The sequence below is a fragment of the Amblyraja radiata genome, chromosome 5 (genome assembly GCF_010909765.2).
Source record: "Amblyraja radiata isolate CabotCenter1 chromosome 5, sAmbRad1.1.pri, whole genome shotgun sequence".
Lineage (NCBI taxonomy): Eukaryota > Metazoa > Chordata > Chondrichthyes > Rajiformes > Rajidae > Amblyraja > Amblyraja radiata.
In genome coordinates, this window is record NC_045960.1 from 64,352,817 (window position 1) to 64,373,778 (window position 20,962).

The 20,962-nt window shown below is 44.7% G+C and overlaps 1 protein-coding gene across 2 annotated transcripts in view; it reads right to left on the reverse strand.

Moving 5' to 3' along the window:
* The window catches only part of LOC116973397 (zinc finger protein 512-like), a 45,832-nt gene that overhangs the window by 14,344 nt on the left and 10,526 nt on the right, over window positions 1-20,962 (reverse strand). The window contains exons 5-10 of one of the 2 annotated variants that reach the window (XM_033021405.1): window positions 18,829-19,022; window positions 17,884-17,904; window positions 17,596-17,688; window positions 4,351-4,467; window positions 1,708-1,832; window positions 428-514 (exon numbers count right to left, since the gene is read on the reverse strand). In XM_033021405.1, the coding sequence (XP_032877296.1) occupies window positions 428-514; window positions 1,708-1,832; window positions 4,351-4,467; window positions 17,596-17,688; window positions 17,884-17,904; window positions 18,829-19,022 (637 nt within the window). The remainder of the gene's footprint in view (window positions 1-427; window positions 515-1,707; window positions 1,833-4,350; window positions 4,468-17,595; window positions 17,689-17,883; window positions 17,905-18,828; window positions 19,023-20,962) is intronic. The other variant, XM_033021406.1, reaches the window with a different exon arrangement.

Sequence of the window (20,962 nt, forward strand, 5' to 3'; positions counted from 1 at the left end):
CTCCAACACAATATTGCACCATTGACCCATTCCCCCAACGCAATATTCCACCACTCACCCATAGCCCCCAACTGCGCAGGCGTGGCTGACAGGTTCCCGTTGTGACGCGAGTCACGGTAACCCTCCCCAACTGCGTCTCGCAGTTTAGCCAAAAATTACATATTTGGCAAAATTGCACACATTTTCAAAGGTCAAGGCTGTTGTTTCTTTGCATTAAAGGTTTTAAATGAATCACCTGCCACCAGATCAACATCCAAAATATGAACTAACAGAAACAGGTAGTTTGACGATTTGCCCTTCTGAACGTCCAGCAACATAACATAACACAAATACAATATGATTTGAGAGAAAAATTAATAGGAAAGACTTCTAGTTCTGAGCGATGTTGTCAAAACAAAGAGAGTTCATCTTAGATTGTAACTCTTACCATGTTATTATGGTCTGCCATTAAATGATATTTGAGCCCAGCTAAAGACTTTAACTGTTTTCCACAGTGTTGGCATACAAAGGGTTCCTGAAAGAAAAGGAGTCTATCTTAGAATGGATCCTCAGATTTGTTACATTAGTTAATTGAAAATTATGCAAATAGTTTTCCTTTGTGCAAATAACTTTTAAAATCTCCATTTTTAAAAAGAGAGAACTTCTCAATACTTTAAGCAATAGCATTTGTCAAATGCTAAGCAGACAAATAGATTTTAACCATAATAGGCAATTAATTACAAATTATTTGACTTTCTCATTGTCTGAAGTATACGCTATTGTTATTAATCATCACAATTAGTACCGCCTGTTTTGTTGTTTTTCTAACACGAGTCAGCACAAAAGACAATTTGTTGATTAGTTTTTATATTTTTAGTGGGATCTATCTCTCTCTGTTCTACACTATTACAGAGATTACATTAGCCTACCTGAGAATCACATTTGCATGCATTTGCAAGGCCTTCCACGCCTTTCCTATCCATGTACCTGTCTGAATGTCTTTTAAATGTTTTAATTGTATCCACTTCTATCACTTCCTCTTGGCAGCTCGCTCCACTTACCAACCACACTGTGTGGAAAGTAGTTGCCCCTCAGTTTAGCACCATGCACTCCAGAAGGAAACCGATATAGTTTTATAGATAGTTTGCCACAACACTCGAGTTTCCAATAGACACCAGAACGAGAGGGAAATGGGATAGTTTCAATAAAAGTAGAGAATGGAGATGTTTGAAAATGGAGAAATGGCGATTTCACAACATGGTCTTTCCCCTTGTTCGCCTCATGCAGTGTAAATGGCAGCAATACCACTATCACCCTGAAAGTTTATGCAGCTGATGATACCATTGTCATATAATTTTTATATTAAATACTGGTTCCAATATCGTTATGACAGATTATGGAAGAATTAGGGGAAGAGTAGTATTAAAGAGAAAAAATAGAACGTCAATGGTTGAACTGTGCAAAAGACAAATGTTATAATTTCCTTTTGCTATCTTATGAAAATTTCAACTAAATTTCAATCTTTGTAAACACTATTAGCTCCAAATGGTAGCTACTACATTTACCAAACCAGACAAAATGCCTGCAATTGTATTTTATTATTTATTATTTAGGATCCATCAATTAAAGGTTGAATTATTTGAGTAGTCTGTTGCAAAATAAATGTAACTCTCTCTCTCCCAGCCCCACCCCCAAGGATTCATGTGACATAGTAAAACTAATAGGCACCTCTTTGCAGTTTGCCATATGTTTTTTCAGCCCTTCCACAGTCTTCCTCATAACAGCCTTACATGTTGGGCACGTAATCTTTCCCCTTTCCAGAATTTCCAGATACCAGTGTTCCTCCTGACTGCCTGCCAATTAAATTCAATCATATAAAATTTGTTAATTGAGGGTAAGATAAAACTAACATGGAAATTTCATATTTAAAATTAAAATCAACTTCAGGTACAGTATAATATATTTTAAGTTGCCTTCCTTCCTAATCATATTTACACTATTATAAAATCTAAATTCTTAGGATAGAGGTAAGAGCGCTCATATCCAAATAGTTTTAAAAACCACAAAAGTATTAGTTGATAATATGAGCTCTGGGAATTTTAAACTATACAAGCTTATTTTATAATTTCATTTTCACAAGAATATTCTGATATCTCCCAAGTAAATTGATAGGCTCACTCGCTCAAAAGACAATGCAGCTTTATAAATTTCTACAGCTGAGTGTTACTCTGGGGATCAAGCAAGATAATAACAATCCTTGCCATGTAATGTTTTGAGTGTAGCGTGCAGTGGTGAAAGGAAACTCTCTCTCTGCACTGAGTACATAGAGGCAGTCAGAGGGTGAGAATGTTTGCCCCTATCCTCCAGCATATCTTAGATAGGAGGTCCTCCTGGGTTGCTATATTGAAAAAGTTAAATCTAAAGTTTTTTTATTTGGCAGGATTCTGCGGATCAAATAATACTAGTGACAAGAATATATATTACTAATTGGAAAATAGGTCATTCCCACTGAAAAACATTTTGCATTTGTTTATCCAATACAAAATGATCAAATCTGTCGACTTACCAGCAGCCTTGTCATATTAGAGTACTTTCCAGCCCATCTTCTAAAACGTTTTAATATAAGGTCCAAAAGCCAATCTTTGGCCACTTCACAACACCCTGTATTGCTGCTTCTACGTCATCCATGCACACAGTTACACGGCTGAACGCAGGACATATGTTCCTGATGTTGGGGGAGTCCAGAACCAGGGGCCACAGTTTAAGAATAAGGAGTAAGCCATTTTGAATGGAGACGAGGAAACGCTTTTTCTCACAGAGAGTGGTGAGTCTGTGGAATTCTCTGCCTCAGAGGTGGAGGCAGGTTCTCTGGATGCTTTCAAGAGAGGACTTGATAGGGATCTTAAAAATAGCGGAGTCAGGGGATATGGGGAGAAGGCAGGAACGGGGTACTGATTGGGGATGATCAGCCATGATCACATTGAATGGCGGTGCTTGCTCGAAGGGCTGAATGGCCTACTCCAACACCTATAGTCTAGGACTATCTACCCCCTGGGTCACCACACCCTGAAGACGAATGGCTTCCCGAAATACCCACTAGAATTCGCCAGCTGACAAAATACCACACTCAGTTTTGTCAGGGCAAATGTTTTTTTGATTTATATTGATTTTAATATTTAGATTTATGACATCTATTGAAATTGAAGTAAATAATTAATGCCATTAGGCTTTTAAAAATGGTATTTTTTGTGAAAAATATGAACTAAAGCAAAAAGAGGCATTTTCCATTTGTCTCCAAAATCCCCAATCCTAACACCAACATTGAAATCAATGGAGATTCAGCTCCTATAACATAGGAATAAAAAGGAGATTCGCTCACTGCTAGAGAACAAATGGAATCCCATGGCAGAGCAAACCAAACATTTCAGCATTTCCAATCTATCATTAAATCAAAGCATAACTGTAATGTAACGGCTCTGCTATAAATCTGTGTTCAGCTCATTCAGTATTAACTCACCAGTATGGAATAGAAACCCACAATATTTGCCAGGATTAAAATATTTTTCTAAATTTTATCTGACTGAGGGTCAGTAAGATGGGATCGTCAATTAAAACGATTACAAAGAATGCAGAAAAAATATTGAAATAAATTTATTTCCACTGATCATTATTGAGAGCATGGCTTGATTTTTTACCGAGTGGTTGAAGACAGACAGATAGCATCAAATTACATCCTTATCTTTATAACCATAAAACTCAGATCTTGGATGTGTGTGTGTGGTCACATCTTCTCGAAAAAATGACGTGCTAACGGTGAAATGTTTACATATTCCGATCGAGATTTATGCCCCCTCCTCTTTCCCCCCCCTCACCTCTTCCTCCCACCTCCTCCTCTTCCCCCCACTCCTCCTCTCCCCCCCTCCTCCTCTCCCCCCCTCTTTCCCCCGCCTCCTCTTTCCCCCGCCTCCTCCTCTTCCCCCCCCTCCTCCCTCTTTCCTCCCCCCCTTCACCCCCTCCCTCCCTTCTGCAAACCCTTCTGCAAAGCTAAATTTCCATAATGGATTAATCAGAATCATCTGGTTAAATAGGGTTTTCAAATACCGGTACATCCCTTATCATTGAGATTACTAAAAAAAATGAACTGGATTGAATAAGCCTTTTTATACAAAGTGAAACAAATGTTGTAAGAAATCTCCATCATCAACCATGTTACCTCATAATACACATACCACTTTAGCTACAAAATTTCAACTAATTCCTTTATCTATAAACATTCCTATGAGAAATATATACCTTGGTAAGAATATCTAAAAGTACAAGAGAAAGTCCTGCAACTATGTTAATTTCAACACAGCAGCATTTACCTCATACCTGCTGGATACGAAGGAGGTTCCTTTCTCACGTGCCGAGAACGATTACCAGATTTTGGACGCTGCACTTTGGCATTGATTTTGAAGGACCTTTGTTTTTTAGAATACGTGCTTGTTACTGTAAATAGAAAGAGTATCAATTGAAAAACGACCTACATCAGGCTTAATATTCTAATACCACCACAAATAGTTGATTTAGGTTTATTATTGTCACGTGTACAGTGAAAAGTTTTATTTTTCATGCTATCCAAACAGAACAGATATACTAGCAATGTTACAAAATTTTGAGATTTTAAAAATCAAGTCTGTAATTTATCCCATCAGATAAAGCATAAAAATAAGTTTAATTTGACACCTAATTCACTTTCATATCTCAAGTATTTAAAAAGTTATGGCCATTTTCATACTGGGAAATTAGCATCTTGTTCCCTATTGATTTTCTATGGACATAACAAAAAAGCTGTGATCGTGAACAGTCAAAAGCCCATAACTTTCTTAAAAATTAAGAGAACTGAATGAAATTTTCAGTTATCATAGATTGAAGCATTCTGAAACAAATATAAAATAATCTTACTTGGATGACCTGAAATTAAAGCATATAATTAGTTAGTTACCTAATTGTAGCTAATTTCAGACTTCAATTACTAGATCTAAACATCTATCCATTTCTTAATAAATGATTAACATTTTTAAATAGCCTAAATGTCCAAATAATATTCACAAATAATTCACAATAAAACATGATTTTTAAATCTCATTTACATTAATTTATAGGCCAAATGGAAGGAATTCAGTGTTCAATTGCTGTAAATAAATGCCCATTTAAATCAGCTTTCCAGTGGGTCCCTGTGGAACGCGCTGGTTTAGAACGTTCACATTGCGGTAGATTTGTGCCCCAAATGCCCAGAAAAATACTGCGGGATATAATTATCCCAAAATGAGCTACTCGCAATATTAAACTTAGTATAAAGGGATCTTTAGAAGGCCTTTTTAATGTAAAAATATACAACCTACCTTCAGCTGTCTGCTTTATAAGACCCTGCGGTTGCTGGCGGTCGCGGGTTTAGAGATTGATTTTTAAACTACTATAACTATTATTCAAGGCCTTTAAACCTAATAATAGCTTTTGCGACGGGGTCTTCCAGCGATTTTTCGTTAATAATTAACTAGGCTGAACATCTTCGATTTGAACAGCCTAGAGAAAATCGCGTTTTAAACCCGCCCCCTCTAAACGGCGCCAAAATCGCGCACACTTGCAGCGGCAGATTTTCAAAGACGCTTCAGGTAGGCTTTGCAACATACCTAATATACTGTGCATAAATACAATCAAGTAAATAAATAAATACAATCAAGTCAAACTCAAGTACAATAGGTACAGCAGAGATAGTCCATATATAGGGTGATTTCACGAAAGGTCACTGGAGCGTAGATCCGCACCCACGTGACCGCAAAATTTAACTGGGGGACAAGCGTCACTTCCGGTACATGTTAGTGAATGGGTAAACACGCACTTTCACACCCGTTAAAAACATCGAAAACGGCCAGTTTTTGAGCTGCAATTAACTGTGCCAGTCGGGGTGATCGTGAGGAACAGCTACCTAAATTTACAGTCCAAAAAAAAGATAGAAACTAAGGTAAATTCAAGAGGGAGCTGAAGGGGCAAATACAGCGGAAGTTGATAGCGGACATTTGCCGTGGAGATTTAAAGATCGAAAAAGCGTTTGCTAGCTGATTTCATCAAAAGTAAGGCATTATTTACCATTACCAGCTCCATTTACCATTTAAATAATCGTAAACTATCAATGCGTTTGGAAATAAATTTTACTCAGATGCAAGCTGGGGGGGGGGGGGGGGGGGGGGGGGGGGGGGGAGAGAGGAGGAGGGAGAGAGGAGGGGGGGAGAGAGGAGGGGGGGAGAGAGAGGAGGGTGGGAGAGGAAGGGGGAAGAGGAGGGGGGAAGAGGCAGGGGGGGGAGAGCAGGGGGGGAGAGAAGAGGGGGGGAAGAGGAGGGGGGGAAGAGGAGGGGGAAGAGGAGGGGGAGGGAAGAGGAGGGCGGGAAGACGGAGCCGTGGGAAATCGAGGAACGGGCGGAAGAGGATGGGCGGGACGACGGAGGGGGGGACGAGGGGGGGGGGACGAGGAGGAGGGGGAGAGGAGGGGAGGGAGAGGAGGGGGGGAGAGGAGGGGGCGCGAGAGGAGAGGGGAGGGATGGAGGGGGGGCGGAGGAGGGGGGCAGAAGAGGGAGGGGGGGAAGAGGAGAGAGGGGGGGGGAAGAGAGGAGAGGGGGGAAAGAGGAGGGGGGACGGGAAAGAGGAGGGGGGCGAGAGAGGAGGGGGAGAGAGGAGAGGGGAGAGGAGGAGGGGGGGGGAAGAGAGGAGAGGGGGAGAGGAGGAAAGACGGAGGGGGGACGAGAGAGGAGGGGGGGCAGAGAGGAGGGGGAGAAGAGGGAGGCAGGGCGAGAGAGAGGAGGGCGGGAGAGAGGGGGGAGCGAGGAGAGAGGAGAGGGAGAAGAGAGAGGCGGGGGAGAGACGGGGAGGGGGGGAAGCGGGAGAAGGGGAGTCGGACGAGGGGGGGGCGGAGAGAGGGGGGGGGGCCAAGAGATGGGGGGGGAGAGAGGGCGGGGGGAGAGAGGTGGGGACGCGAGAGAGGGGGGGAGGGCAGAGAGGGGAGGAGGAGAGACAAGAGAGGGGGGGAGGAGAGAGGGGCGAGAGAATGAAGGCAGGGGGAGAGAGAGGGGGGGAGGACGAGAGGGGGGGAGGAGGAGAGGAGGAGGGGAGGAAGGAGCGAGGAAGGGGGGGAGGAGGGGAGAAGAGGAGGAGGAGGGGGGAGAGGAGGAGGAGGGAAAGAGGAGGGGGGAAGAGGACGGGGGGGAGAGAGAGGGGGGGAGGAGGAGGGGGGGGACGAGAGGAGGGGGGGAGAGAGGAGGGGGGGGAGAGAGGAGGGGGGGAGAGGGAAGTGAGAGGAGGGGGGGGAGAGAGGAGGGGGGAGAGAGGAGGAGGGGACGAGAGGAGAGGGGGAGAGGAGGAGGGGGGGGGAGGGGGGGGGACGGAGGGGCGGGAGAAGAAGAAAGAGAGGAGGGGGGAAACGAGAGGAGGGCGGCGAGAGAGAGAGGGAGGGGGGCGAGGAAGGTGAGAGAGGGCGGGAGGAGAGAGAGGGGGGAGAGAGAGGGGGGACGAGAGAGGAAGGGGGAGAGAGGACGAGGGGCGAGGAGAGGCAGGGGGGGGAGAGAGGAGGGGGGAGAGAGAGGAGGGGGGGGAGAGAGAGAGGGGGAGAGGAGACGGGGAAGCAGAGACGGGGGCGAGAGGAGGGGGGGAGAGACGGGAGGGGGAGAGAGGAGGGGGGGAAGAGGAGGGAGGGCGAAGAGGAGGGGGGGGAGAGAGGAGGGGGGGGAGAGAGGAGGGGGCGGAGGGAGGGGTGGGAGAGAGGAGGGGGGGGGAGAGAGGCAGGAGGGGGGGAGAGAGGAGGGGGGGGAGAGAGGAGGGGGGGGAAGAGAGGGAAGGGGGGGGAGAGAGGAGGGGGGGAGGAGAGAGGAGGCGGAGCGGGGAGAGAGAGAGGGGGGGCGGAGAGAGGAGGGCGGGGGGGAGAAGAGGACGGGGGGAGAGAGAGGAGGGGAGAGAGAGAGGAGGGGGGGAGAGAGAAGAGGAGGGAGAAGAGAGGGAGGGGGGGAGAGAGAGAGGGGAGGGCGGGGGAGGATGAGAGGGAGGGGGGAGAAGAGAGGAGGGGCGGAGAGAGGGAGGGGAGGGAGAGGAGGGGGGAGGAGAGAGGAGGGGGGGAGAGAGGCAGAGGGGGAGGAGACGAGAGGGAGGGGGGAGAAGAGAGGGAGGGAGAGGAGGGGGAGGGGGGAGAGAGGGAGAGCGAGGGAGAGGGAGGAGGGGAGAAGAGGGAGCGGGGGAGAAGAGGAGGGCGGGGGAGGGAGAGAGGAGGGGGGGAAGAGGAGGAGGGGGGATGAGAGAAGGAGGGGGAGGGGGGACGAGGGAGGGAGCGGGACGAGAGAGGGGGAGAGAGGAGGGGGGGAGGAGGAGGGACGGGGGGAGAGAGAGGGGAGAGGAGGGGGGAGAGAGAGGGGGGGAGAGAGGAGGGGGGAGGGAGAGCGGAGGGGGGAGAGAGGAAGGGGGGGGAGAGAGGAGGGGGGGGAGAGAGGAGGGGTAGAGAGGAGGGGGAGAAAGGAGGGAGAGAGGAGGGGGAGAGGAGGGGGGGAGAGAGGAGGGGGGAGAGAGGAGGGGGAGAAGTGGGGGGGGAGAGAGGAGGGGGAGAGAGGAGGGGGGAGAGAGGAGGGGGAGAGAGGAGGGGGAGAGAGGTGGGGGAGAGAGGCGGGGGTCGAGGGGAGGGGGAGAGAGTAGGGGAGAGAGCCGGGGGGAGAGAGGAGGGGGGAGAGAGGAGGGGGAGAGAGGAGGGGAGAGAGGAGGGGGGAGAGAGGAGGGGGAGAGAGGAGGGGGGAGAGAGGAGGTGGGGGGAAGAGAGGAGAGGGGGGAGAGAGGAGGGGGGAGAGAGGAGGGGAAAGAGAGGAGGGGGGAGAGAGGAGGAGGGGAAAGAAAGGAGGGGGGTGAGAGGAAGGGGGAGAGAGAGGGGGAGAGAGAGAGGGAGGGGGGGAGGGGGGGGGGGGGGGGGGAGGGGGAGGGGAGGGGGGGGGGGGGGGGGGGGAGAGAGGAGGGGGAAGAGAGGGGGGGTGATATGAACCATTTTAGAACCAATAAACATTTTTTTTGCAAGCTTTAGAACCAACACATTTTTTGCAAACTTTAGAACCAACACATTTTTTGCAAGCTTTAGAACCAATTGACATTTTTTTTGCAAGCTTTAGAACCAATACATTTTTTGCAAGCTTTAGAACCAATAGACATTTTTTTGAAAGCTTTAGAACCAATAGACACTTTTTGCAAGCTTTAGAACCAACACATTTTTTGCAAACTTTAGAACCAACACATTTTTTGCAAGCTTTAGAACCAATTGACATTTTTTTGCAAGCTTTAGAACCAATACATTTTTTTTGCAAGCTTTAGAACCAAGACATTTTTTTGCAAGCTTTAGAACCAATAGACATATTTTTGCCAGCTTTAGAACCAATAGACATATTTTTGCCAGCTTTAGAACCTATAGACATATTTTTGCAAGCTTTAGAACCAATAGACATATTTTTGCAAGCTTTAGAACCAATAGACATATTTTTGCAAGCTTTAGAACCAATAGACATATTTTTGCAAGCTCAGAACCAATAGAGACATATTTTCTCGGAAATCACAGCACAGATGGCCAAAAGCGGTCAAGAACAGACAGACAGACAGACAGACAGACAGACAGACAGACAGACAGACAATCAGACAGGAACTTGCAGAGCTTACACATGCACAATTTTAACATACAAATCAACAAATTCCTGCCCAAGTTAACATGCTCTTCTGCGAATGGTCTATAATTGAAAATTTCCTGTTGATTCACTATTGAAATTAAAGCAAAATAGACAATAGACAATAGGTGCAGGAGTAGGCCATTCAATATGATCATGGCTGATCATCCACAATCAGTACCCCATTCCTGCCTTCTCCCCATATTTAAGAGCCCTATATAGCTCTCTTGAAAGCATCCAGAGAACCTGCCTCCACCGCCCTCTGAGGCAGAGAATTCCACAGACTCACCACTCTCTGTGAGAAAAAATGTTTCCTCGTCTCCGTTCTAAATGGCTTACTCCTTATTCTTAAACTGTGGCCCCTGGTTCTGGGCTCCCCCAACATCGGGAACATGTTTCCTGCCTCTAGCGTGTCCAAACCCTTAACAATCTTATATGTTTCAATGAGATTGCCTCTCATCCTTCTAAACTCCAGAGTGTACAAGCCCAGCTGCTCCATTCTCTCAGCATATGACAGTCCTGCCATCCCGGGAATTAACCTTGTAAACCTACGCTGCACTCCCTCAATAGCAATAATGTCCTTCCTCAAATTAGGGGACCAAAACTGCACACAATACTCCAGATGTGGTCTCACTAGGGCTCTGTACAACTGCAGAAGGACCTTTATTCAATTCCTCTTGTCTTAAAGGCCAACATGTCATCCGCTTTCTTCACTGCCTGCTGTACCTGCATGCTTACTTTCATAGACTGATGAACAAGGACCCCCCATATCCCGTTGTACTTCCCCTTTTCCCAACTTGACGCCATTTAGATAGTAATCTGCCTTCCTGTTTTTGCTACCAAAGTGGATAACCTCACATTAATCCGCATTAAACTTAATCTGCCATGCATCTGCTGTCTTCCACAACCTGTCCAAGTCACCCTGCATTCTCATAGCATCCTCCTCACAGTTCACACCGCCACCCAGCTTTGTGTCATCTGCAAATTTGCTAATGATACTTTGAATTCCTTCATCCAAATAATTGATGTATATTGTAAATAGCTGCGGTCCCAGCACCGAGCCTTGTAGTACCCCACTAGTCACTGCCTGCCATTCTGAAAGGGACCCGTTAATCCCTACTCTTTGTTTCCCGTCTGCCAACCACTTCTCTATCCATGTCAGCACTCTACCTCCAATACTATGTGCCCTAATTTTGCCCACGAATCTCCTATGTGGAACATTTAAAAAAATGTGATTTGCCTGTTTTCCCAAATGGGTATAAAAGAGCTCACATCACTACCCTTTGTAGGAACAGGGGATGTTACCAGTGTATACTATTTAACTTTCAATCAGACCATTAACACAAATCTTCATTTCATTGCTGTTTGTGATTTTACCATGCACAGACTGGCTGTTGAATATCCATTATTACAACAATAACTTTCCTTCCAGTGGATTTTAATAACACTCTGGGTGTCCTATGGTTGCTGAGAATTCTCACATTTATTCCTGCCTTATTGTAGGGTAACAAAACAATGAGAATGTTTTTTTGACATTTGAGAGTCGATGCTACTTCATAAAGTATGTTAGAGTCAGTCTTACAGCGTGGAAATATGCCCTTCTACTCAACTGGGCCACACCGGCCAACATAAAACATCTACACTAGTCCCACCTGACTGCTTTTGGCCCATATCCCTCTAAACCTGTTGTAGTATAATAAATGCCCATCCCAGTGACTATTATTGGTTACCATTTGGAAATAAAATAGCAAGTAATAAACAGTCAATTGGAATATTTTCCAGAAGCCAAGCTAGAAAGTGTTATAGCAGCCTTTGCAGTAATATTCATGGCAATTGTGGGTCACCACAATGTTAGGTTAAACAAGACAATGCAAATGTAGATATATAGGGTAGACTTAGCCAACCCACTGGCTTCAGATAGCTAGGGTTGGGATAGCTACAGGACCGAGAAAAGATAAAGAGGCCACAGGCTTACTCATCACATTTTACATCAACGGGAATTAGGGGAAGATGATAGGTTAGCCAATACAAATAATCAGCAGAGCAAATATGACTACAAATGACAGGGCTGATGAGTACAAATGGCCTCCTGAGGGATGTGACATCAATGGAATCAAAAGGGAGGCTTTTTTACGATGAGATACTGACCAAGGCCACATGTCTCATCTTCGATTTGTCAGGTGTAATAAATAAATGTTTGTACATTTGCAAGAAAAATGGGCAACCATACTATTAGATTACACTGGACATATGTAGCCATGTTTACAGTTGGAGTTCTTATTTTTGACTTATATAGTTCTCTACGTAGCTTCCTTCCATATATTTAATAAACCAGTGAGTTAAGAGGTACAGAAAGTGACTAACTCCCACAATACTTACAAATTAAATACTCCAAAAAGAGCTGGAGGTTGGTGCATTTCGGCAGGTGTTTTGATATGTCTATTTACGAAATAGGTAAAACCAGCACCTATTAGATGGAGAAAGATGGCTCCACACACACTCGTGTTTGGATCAAAAGCAGGAATTATTTATTTAGAAGTCAAAGGTCACTGACTGATTTACTGAGCATGTGCGAGAATGAGTACAGCTCATACGCATAAATTACATGGATATTGTCATATCCTTTCCTTTTTGACATTTTGGGATTACATTTCCAACGATCCAAAACAAGCAAACCAAAACACTTTTCATAATATTATACCGTATTACTATGGTTTAACTTAACAGAATAAAACAACAGTTTTGTCTTATTTCACAATTTCAACCATTGCCACACTTGTGACATTTCAATAACACAAAATAAAGTTCACATGCTTTCTTCTCGTAAGCATGTAGGTACATCACAACAAAACACATTACTTCTTGACATACTCGCCGTACCTTTCCGGCGGTCTGACAACTCTTCCTGCCTTTGTCTTTATGATGGTGTTTCTTTCAGAAGTGTCTTTCTTTTCAGTGTGTACATTCTGTGCATCACTTCTAGTTTCTTCTCTTGTGTCACTGTTTTTGTTTAGTTTTCTCTTTTCACGAGTTGCATCTTTTTCTGGTGATACATGTTGTGTTGGTTTTTCCTGTGTCAGCTTAGGTTGCAAAGCTGTCTCAGTCTTCTCCATGTCTGGTGGTTTCTCTGGAGTTATGTGTGGGGGTAGTTCTCCTGTCTTCTTCAGATCCACTCAATTACGTCGGATTAGAAGTCCTAACTCGGTATGATCTCTCATCCAGTCGGTTCTGAATTGTTGCTCTCTGCCATCTGGTATCTCCTAGTTTATAAGGTTTGAGTCTTACGACATCACCTTCTTCCAGGATTGGCAGAACCTTGGCATGTTGGTTGTAGATCTTTGACTGCTTTCCTTGCTAATCCTTCATCTTTTTCCTCTCTTCCGTGATTATCTCAGCACCATATGGTTTGAGGAGGTTTGATGTAGATGGAAGCGTCGTTCTTGTTCTCCTTCCATGTAGTCTTTGTGCAGGATTACTGTTCACTCCTTGCGCAGGGGTGTAGCGCAATTCCAGTATTGCCAAGTAGGCATCTGTCTTGGAATGAGTGGTTTTCTTCAGTACTCGCTTAGCTGCCTTGACTGCCGATTCCACCTTACCGTTAGCTTGGATATGTCTTGGATAAATTGTGTAGTGATCAAATTCCCATTTCCTGGTAAATTTGGCAAACTCCTCTGATGAGAACTGTATCCCGTTGTCGCTTACCAGTGCTGGGAATTCCGTATCTTGAGAAGTGGCTCTTGAGTTTCACAATGACTGTCCTGCTGCTCAGGTCGTACAGTCTGTCTATCTCCCAGAAATTAGATAGATAGTAAACTGTGATTAAAAAATGCTTTCCCTCAAGTTCGATCATATCCCACTTTCTCTGGTGAATCTCTGGAAGTCTGCCACAGAAGGTAGTTGAGGCCAGTTCATTGGCTATATTTAAGAGGGAGTTAGATGTGGCCCTTGTGGCTAAAGGGATCAGGGGGTATGGAGAGAAGGCAGGTACAGGATACTGAGTTGGATGATCAGCCATGATCATATTGAATGGCGGCGCAGGCTCGAAGGGCTGAGTGGCCTACTCCTGCACCTATTTTCTAAGTTTCTCCCATGGGCGATCTGGGAGGTCATGGGGCATCAGAGTTTCTTTCTGATTCTGTTGTACGTATGTCCTGCAGGCTTCACAGTTTGATATGAATCAGAGTTCATTCCGGGCCAGAAAATGCATTCTCTAGCACGTCTGAGGGTTCCTTCCACTCCTAGGTGAGAGGTGTGGAGTGTCTCCTTCATATCTTTGCGTAGAGTGACAGGTATAACAACTCTCTCTCCTCTGAATACTAGGCCGTCTTGCACACTCAACTCGTGTCTGTCGTTGAAGTACGGTTGTGCTGCCTCTGGGACTTCTGCTTTGTAATCTGGACATCCATTTTGGATTACTTTCTCAACTGTTTGTAGTGTTTTGTCTTCCCTGGTATGGGCTTATATGCGTTTGACCTTGTCCTCTCCCATTATCAAGGACTCAACTACCTTGACATCAGTGAATCTGGTCAATCCTGTGGTGTCCGGGAGGTATGCTCGGGAGAGCATATCTGCTAGATGCATGTCTTTTCCCTTTACCCATTTGACCTCCATGTCATAGTGTAGCATCCTCATCATCATGCCTGAAGACGTCTTGGCGCTCTAAACAGAGGCTTTTTGACAATGACTTCCAATGGCTTGTGGTCACTCTCAACGATCACTCTCTGTCCGTAGGTGTACTGATGAAAGCGCTCGAGGGCAAACACTATTGCTAGTGCCTCCTTCTCAATCTGAGCATATCTCTGCTCGGTTGGCGTCAATGCTCGACTCACATACGACAGTGGTTGTCCTTTCTGCATAAGTGTTGCACCTAGACCTACCTTGCTTGCATCACATTGTATGGTCATCTGGTGTGTAGTACGCCAGGTTAGGTCCCGTTGTCAATAGCTCCTTGACCTTTGACATTGCCATGTCATGTTCTGATGACCATTCCCACTCTGCTTCCTTGTGAGTCAATCTACTCAAAGGCTCGAATGTGACCGACAACATTGGCAGGAATCTTGCTAAGTAGTTTACACTGCCTTGCAATCTTTAGATTTCTGTTGGATTGGTCGGGTTGGGCATCTTGAGGATAGCTTGGAACTTCTTCAGATCCGGTTTCAGGCCACGATCTTTAACTATATATCCTAGAAATGTGATACAAGCAGTTTTCACTACCGATTTCTTCCAGTTCAGCTCGATGCCTTTGACTCTGCATCGCTGAAGAAGATCTTGCAGTCTTGCATCATGATTCCTTTCTGCATCTTCTCTGGTGTCCCCTACTCCGAATAGGATGATGTCATCTGGAACGCATTCCACTCCCTTTAATCCTTCTAGAGCTTGTTGCAGCTTCTTCTGGAATATCTCTGTATTTACTTTCAGTCTAAATGGCAACCTCTTCCAGCGATATCTCCCAAAGGCAGTGTTCATGGTTGTTAGGAAACTGCTCTCCTCATCTAGTTCGCAGTGGAGGTATCCTGACTTCAGATCGAATTTGGAGAAAATCTTCGCCTTGAACAGCTCAGGGAGTACGTCCTCTATGACTGATACTCTGTGGATCTCTCTTTTGAAGACTTTGTTGAGGGGTCTAGGGTCTATGCAGGACCTCAACTCTGTGCTGTCCTTTTTCTCCGTAATGACCAGCCTGCTACACCACTCAGTTGGTTGTTCGACTTTAGTCAAGATGTTCTGCTTAACCAGCTTCATGAGACTATTCTTGACCTTCCCTTTCATGGCTACAGGTACCGGCTTTGCAGGACACTGTGATGGGGTCTCACCCTCTGTCTGCGTTACCAACTTGACCTTGCCTGGTAGTCTCCTTCTACCACTATGAAGTGAACACGGTACTTCTTGTTGTTCATCTTGTTCCGGATTATGACTTTCGTCCTACCAGCAGGTTGGATCCGTTGTACATCTTTAAGATGATTTTCTCCCGTCTAATGTCCACTTTGTTGGGTACAAGATTGGGAATCACATTAACACTACACAAGAGTCAATCTGAAACTTGATGGCTTTGTGCCGACCTGCATCTCTACGAACAAGCACAAAGAGGAATTGTTTCCAGCTGTATTGACCTCAACGCAACTCTCAGACTCGGTGTCGGAAATGGACAGTGTGTCAGATGACTACGACAATGTGCAGACCCCGTTTCTGAGTGCTCTCCTTCCTCTGCTTGCAGCAGCAGGCGAAGTGGTTTTGTCGTCCGCTCTGTTGCTGTCCTTCCCATACACTGGGCATTCCTCCTTCCTGCCCTTGTGCATCCTTGCACAGAATTTGCACTTGACTCGTCCCTGATTCTCCTTCTTCGAAGAAAAACCAACCATCTTTTCCATCGGTTTGAATCGTTCCACCTTGTGTATTGTCGGCTCTTTGCCGATGACCTGCATTCTCGTCACTCCGAGGATCTACATATGTCCAGTCTCCTGCAGTGTAAGATTCCTCTTCTGAAGGAGTGTCTTCCTAGTTGACTGGTCTGCAATACCAATGATGATGCGATCTCGAATGAGGCTTTCATTCAGGCAATCGCAGAAGTTGCATGTCTTAGCAAGCTCCTTCAGCTCTGCAACATACGATTCAATGCTTTCCCCTGATTTCTGGTCTTGTTTATTGTAAATGAATCTTTCATACGTTTCATTCGTCTCTCCTATGGTGATGGTAGAGATCTTGTCGATGATGACTTTGACATGTCTCATCTGCTACCGTTTTGAACATCAGGGTATTGAAGTTTTGCAGTCCTTCTGGTCCAAGTTTGTAGGAATACTGCTTTTTGATACTGTTTCTCCTCCTTATCCAGTTCTGTTAACACTGCATAATTTTCATACATTTGTTTAAACATTTTCCACTCTTCCACCTGGTTCTCTTTGAGTTTTAGATTAGGTGGTGGAGCCACGTGGAAAAATGGACTGGCCTGCGCCATTTTGAAATAACAGCGAATCCCCTCGCTCTTAATTGCTTATGTTATCTTTAAGCAGTCTCCCACCGCACGTCGTTTCAAGCCTCGACTCCCACAGCACTGATTGACACACAGCGTCTTACCTTTGTGTGCTCACTGACCTGCATACCATTCCACTCATGCATGCAGGTCGCTGAGCGTTGAAACAGATTCCTGAAAGCTTTTCAAAACATTTTTGCTAATCATCATAGCTTCTATTTGATCCACAAATCTTCACTTTCACTGCTGCCACCATGTTTTGATTTGTGTCTATTTACGAAATAGGCAAAACTAGCACCTATTAGACGGAGAAAGATGGCTCCACACACACTCGTGTTGGGATCAAAAGCAGGAATTATTTATTTTCAAGTCAAAGGTCACTGACTGAATTACTGAGCATGTGCGAGAATGAGTACAGCTCATACGCCTAAATTACATGCATATTGTCACAGCAGGCAAACGTATAATGGCGTATTTAATTGAACTGAATACCTTTTTGGAATTGAAAATATAATTTTTCAAGGTGGAGTCTAATTTCTCCAGAACTTCAATCCGTGTAAGAGATTTAAATATATTTTTTACTTATTATTTTTCTGTCAACTCGTTTTATTCCTCAAATCATTTCCACTTTCTAAACGATATTCTTTTACCATTTCCTAGCTTATACTTCATAATTTAATAAAGTTCTTCAACTTGAAGTGTTAAATGGCTTTGCTTTTGCTTGAACCAATCATATGTTACATACATCCTCTAGAGGGTCATAATCTAGATCAGATGCCAGTGATAGTGAATCTAAACTTCAAAATTAATGTATAAATCTAAACAACAATCCTTTGCAAATGTACACATGTCAAGGCTTAATTAAGCATGAACAAAGCACCAGAAATAACTGTTATGGGAACATTTCAAAATATTTCTGATGCACATTTTTCATACCTGCAAGCTTTCTTCCTTTACGAGAAGATTCATAATTTTCTTCATCAGTATCAACACTATTCATCTTTCTTTTCTTCTGCGTAGCTTTACGTTCTATTATAAAAATAACTAGTTTAAAATTTGAAGGTTATCTTTATTTTAGAAATATATAAATCTATTGAGTTGCTAAAAGAAAACTACAAAATACAAAAATATACATGCAACTCTATTTTCTGTTCGTGTACAATGTATAGTCAGAACCAACAGGTACTGGGGATATAATATAATATCTGCTTTGTTATTACTCATGTTTAGTATAAAAGGAATTGTCTGCAGAGTAACAAATCACCAAACAATTACATAAGAAAACATTAGACAAGTATTAAATGAAGCAACAATTATCTGTTATGAAAACTAACCTCCAACTGTATCAAAATCATCGTTTGATAATTAAGAATGCTGATGATAAAATTGAATATGTTTTTCTGTGATTAAGATTGTGCAGTTTAGCATAAAGTAGGTTTGATGTCATGGCTACTCATTGCATGCACCATAACCTTCACAATTCCAATCCTTCATATTAACTTACCGTATTTCCAGGCAATGAAGACGCTATTTTTTTACCCATAAATAAGGCACAAAAATATACCTGTGTCTTGGAGGCCGAAGGTTAGGTTGTTAGCCAAGAAAGATAGACTGGGCTATCCCTATCAAGAACGATGTTGCTGTACTGAGGGATAGCCAAGTCTATCCCTCACTGCTGGCAGCTGATGGGAAGCGGCTGAAAAAAGACAGCGCCGCTTGGGGGGGGGGGGGGGGGGGGGGGGGGGGAAAGAGTTCCTTTCACAGTGTGTGGGGAGTCTGGCCCGGGGAGGGAAGTACCTCGGGTGGTTGTGAGCGACCGCCGGGACCGGACTGTGGAACCGGCTGCGACCCCTGAGCCTTCTGCCGGCCCGCCGCCAGCCAGCCACGGTGTCCTTCGGCCAGGGACACGAGGGATCTGGGAACTGAAGTCAGTCCCGGGGACACGAGGGATCTGGAAACTGCAGCCAGTATTAGGGCACGCACGCGATGTTGCCGACCCCTGGACAAAACCAAACCCTTGATCCTGTCCCGCCATCCTTTTTTCAAAATTTAGCAACTTAAATTGGGGATGCGTCTTTGACGCAGGTGCGTCTTCATTGCCAGGAAATAAGGTACCTATTTTTGGAGTATGCGATCAGTTATAAGCTATCTACAAACTACACAATTTACCTTTCCCTTTATGCTTGCAACTTTCCACATCAGCCTCCATTCCCTTCATCTCTAACCAGTATCTTGGCTTTCGAATTGACAACTGCCCATCATCCTCGCCATTGACCTTGTCTTCTGATGTTGAAGATGAAACATCACTGAAAGATTCCTCATTGCTGTCCTTGGAAACAAAGTTGCTTTTGTATTGTTTGTCCCTGGTAAAAAAAGTGTGAATAAACTATGTGATTTGTTTATGATTCAACCATCATTAAAATGCTGCACACAAGTACGAAAGAGATGACTAATAGTTATGGAGTGGAGGGGGGTTGGGGGGGGAGGGCGAACCTCAATGAAACATCACTGGATCCTCACAATATATATTTAAATGAGATTAACTTTTGCTGGGCAAAATCAAAAATAGGGTGAATAATAAAACTTGTTAAATCAAATAGGGAATTAATGAGAAATGTTTTGACTGGATGATGGTTAGAAAGGCAATTCAATAATCAGTGAGTAAAAAAATATTGTTGCAATTTAGGGGGGGTGGGTGCAGCCGATGACGTGAGAAAATGGCATCTATGGACATGCTGATGGGGTCAGAAGTAAACAACGACAAAAGTCCATACGGAGTTCAGTTCTATTTCTATGTCCCATCTACTTGCTGTTTTTTCTTCTTAAAATGGGACCATAAAAGTGCAAGATATTTAATTATTACAGACCAACTGCGGACCCGTTGGGTCCCGTTTCCCCAACGCAATATTCCACCACTTACCCATAGCCCCCATCTGCGCAGGCACAGCAGACGTTTTTAGTTTAAAATGGCAATGGCAATAACTTGTAACATATAAGATCAATGTGAACGCATCTCATTCTTCCTCTTCAGCCCCTATTCCATTACCCTCCCTCTCCCTCTCCCACCCTCCACCAACCCTCCTCTGCTTCCTCCCCTCACCTCTCCTCCATTACCTCGCCATCCCTCTTCCTACTCCTATCCTCCTCCATTCCCCCTCATCCCCCAGCACTCCCTCCTCCTCTTCTTCACCCTCTTCTTTCCTGTCTCCTCTCATCCCCCTCACACTTCTGCCTGCTGATGATTCAGTAAAGCTTGAGTTGATTTACCTAACCAATAGGTTGGGTTAGTGGGCAGATGCAGTTTAATGTGGATAAATGTGAGGTTATGCACTTTGGTAGCAAAAACAGGAAGGCAGATTATTATCTAAATGGTGTCAAATTGGGAAAAGGAGAAGTACAACGGGATCTGGGGGTCCTTGTTCATCAATCAATGAAAATAAGCATGCAGGTACAGCAGGCAGTGAAGAAAGCAAATGGCATGTTGGCCTTCATAACAAGATGAGTTGTGTATAGGAGCAAAGAGGTCCTTCTGCAGTTGTATAGGGCCCTAGTGAGACCATACCTGGAGTATTGTGTGCAGTTTTGGTCCCCTAATTTGAGGAAGGACATTCTTGCTATTGAGGGAGTGCAGCGTAGGTTTACAAGTTTAATTCCCGGGATGGCGGGACTGCCATATGCTAAGAGAATGAAGCAGCTGGGCTTGCACACTCTGGAGTTTAGAAGGATGAGAGGGTATCTTATTGAAACATATAAGATTGTTAACGGTTTGGCTAGAGGCAGGAAACATGTTCCCGATGTTGGGGGAGTCCAGATCCAGGAGCCACAGTTTTAGAATAAGGGGTAAGCCATTTAGAATGGAGACGAGGAAACACTTTTTCTCACAGAGAGTTGTGAGTCTGTGGAATTCTCTGCCTCAGAGGGCGGTGGAGGCCGGTTCTCTGGATACTTTCAAGAGAGAGCTAGATAAGGCTCTTAAAGATAGCGGAGTCATGGGATATGGGGAGAAGGCAGGAATGGGGTACTGATTGGGGATGATCAGCCATGATCACATTGAATGGCGGTGCTGGCTCGAAGGGCCGAATTCCCTACTCCTGCACCTATTGTTTATAACCCATTGTGTGTTGTCTGTTTTTAAGTAGGGAACGTTATCACCTTATCTTGCCTGCACCAGCTGTTTAGTTGAGTTTTCTAAACAATCTTTGGTACTATTTTCAATCCTACCAGTTCAAATGTTTCCACCATTGTTTCAGGAAATGCAGTCCTGATAAAAACAACACACTTATTTATAAAACATTTAAGTCAT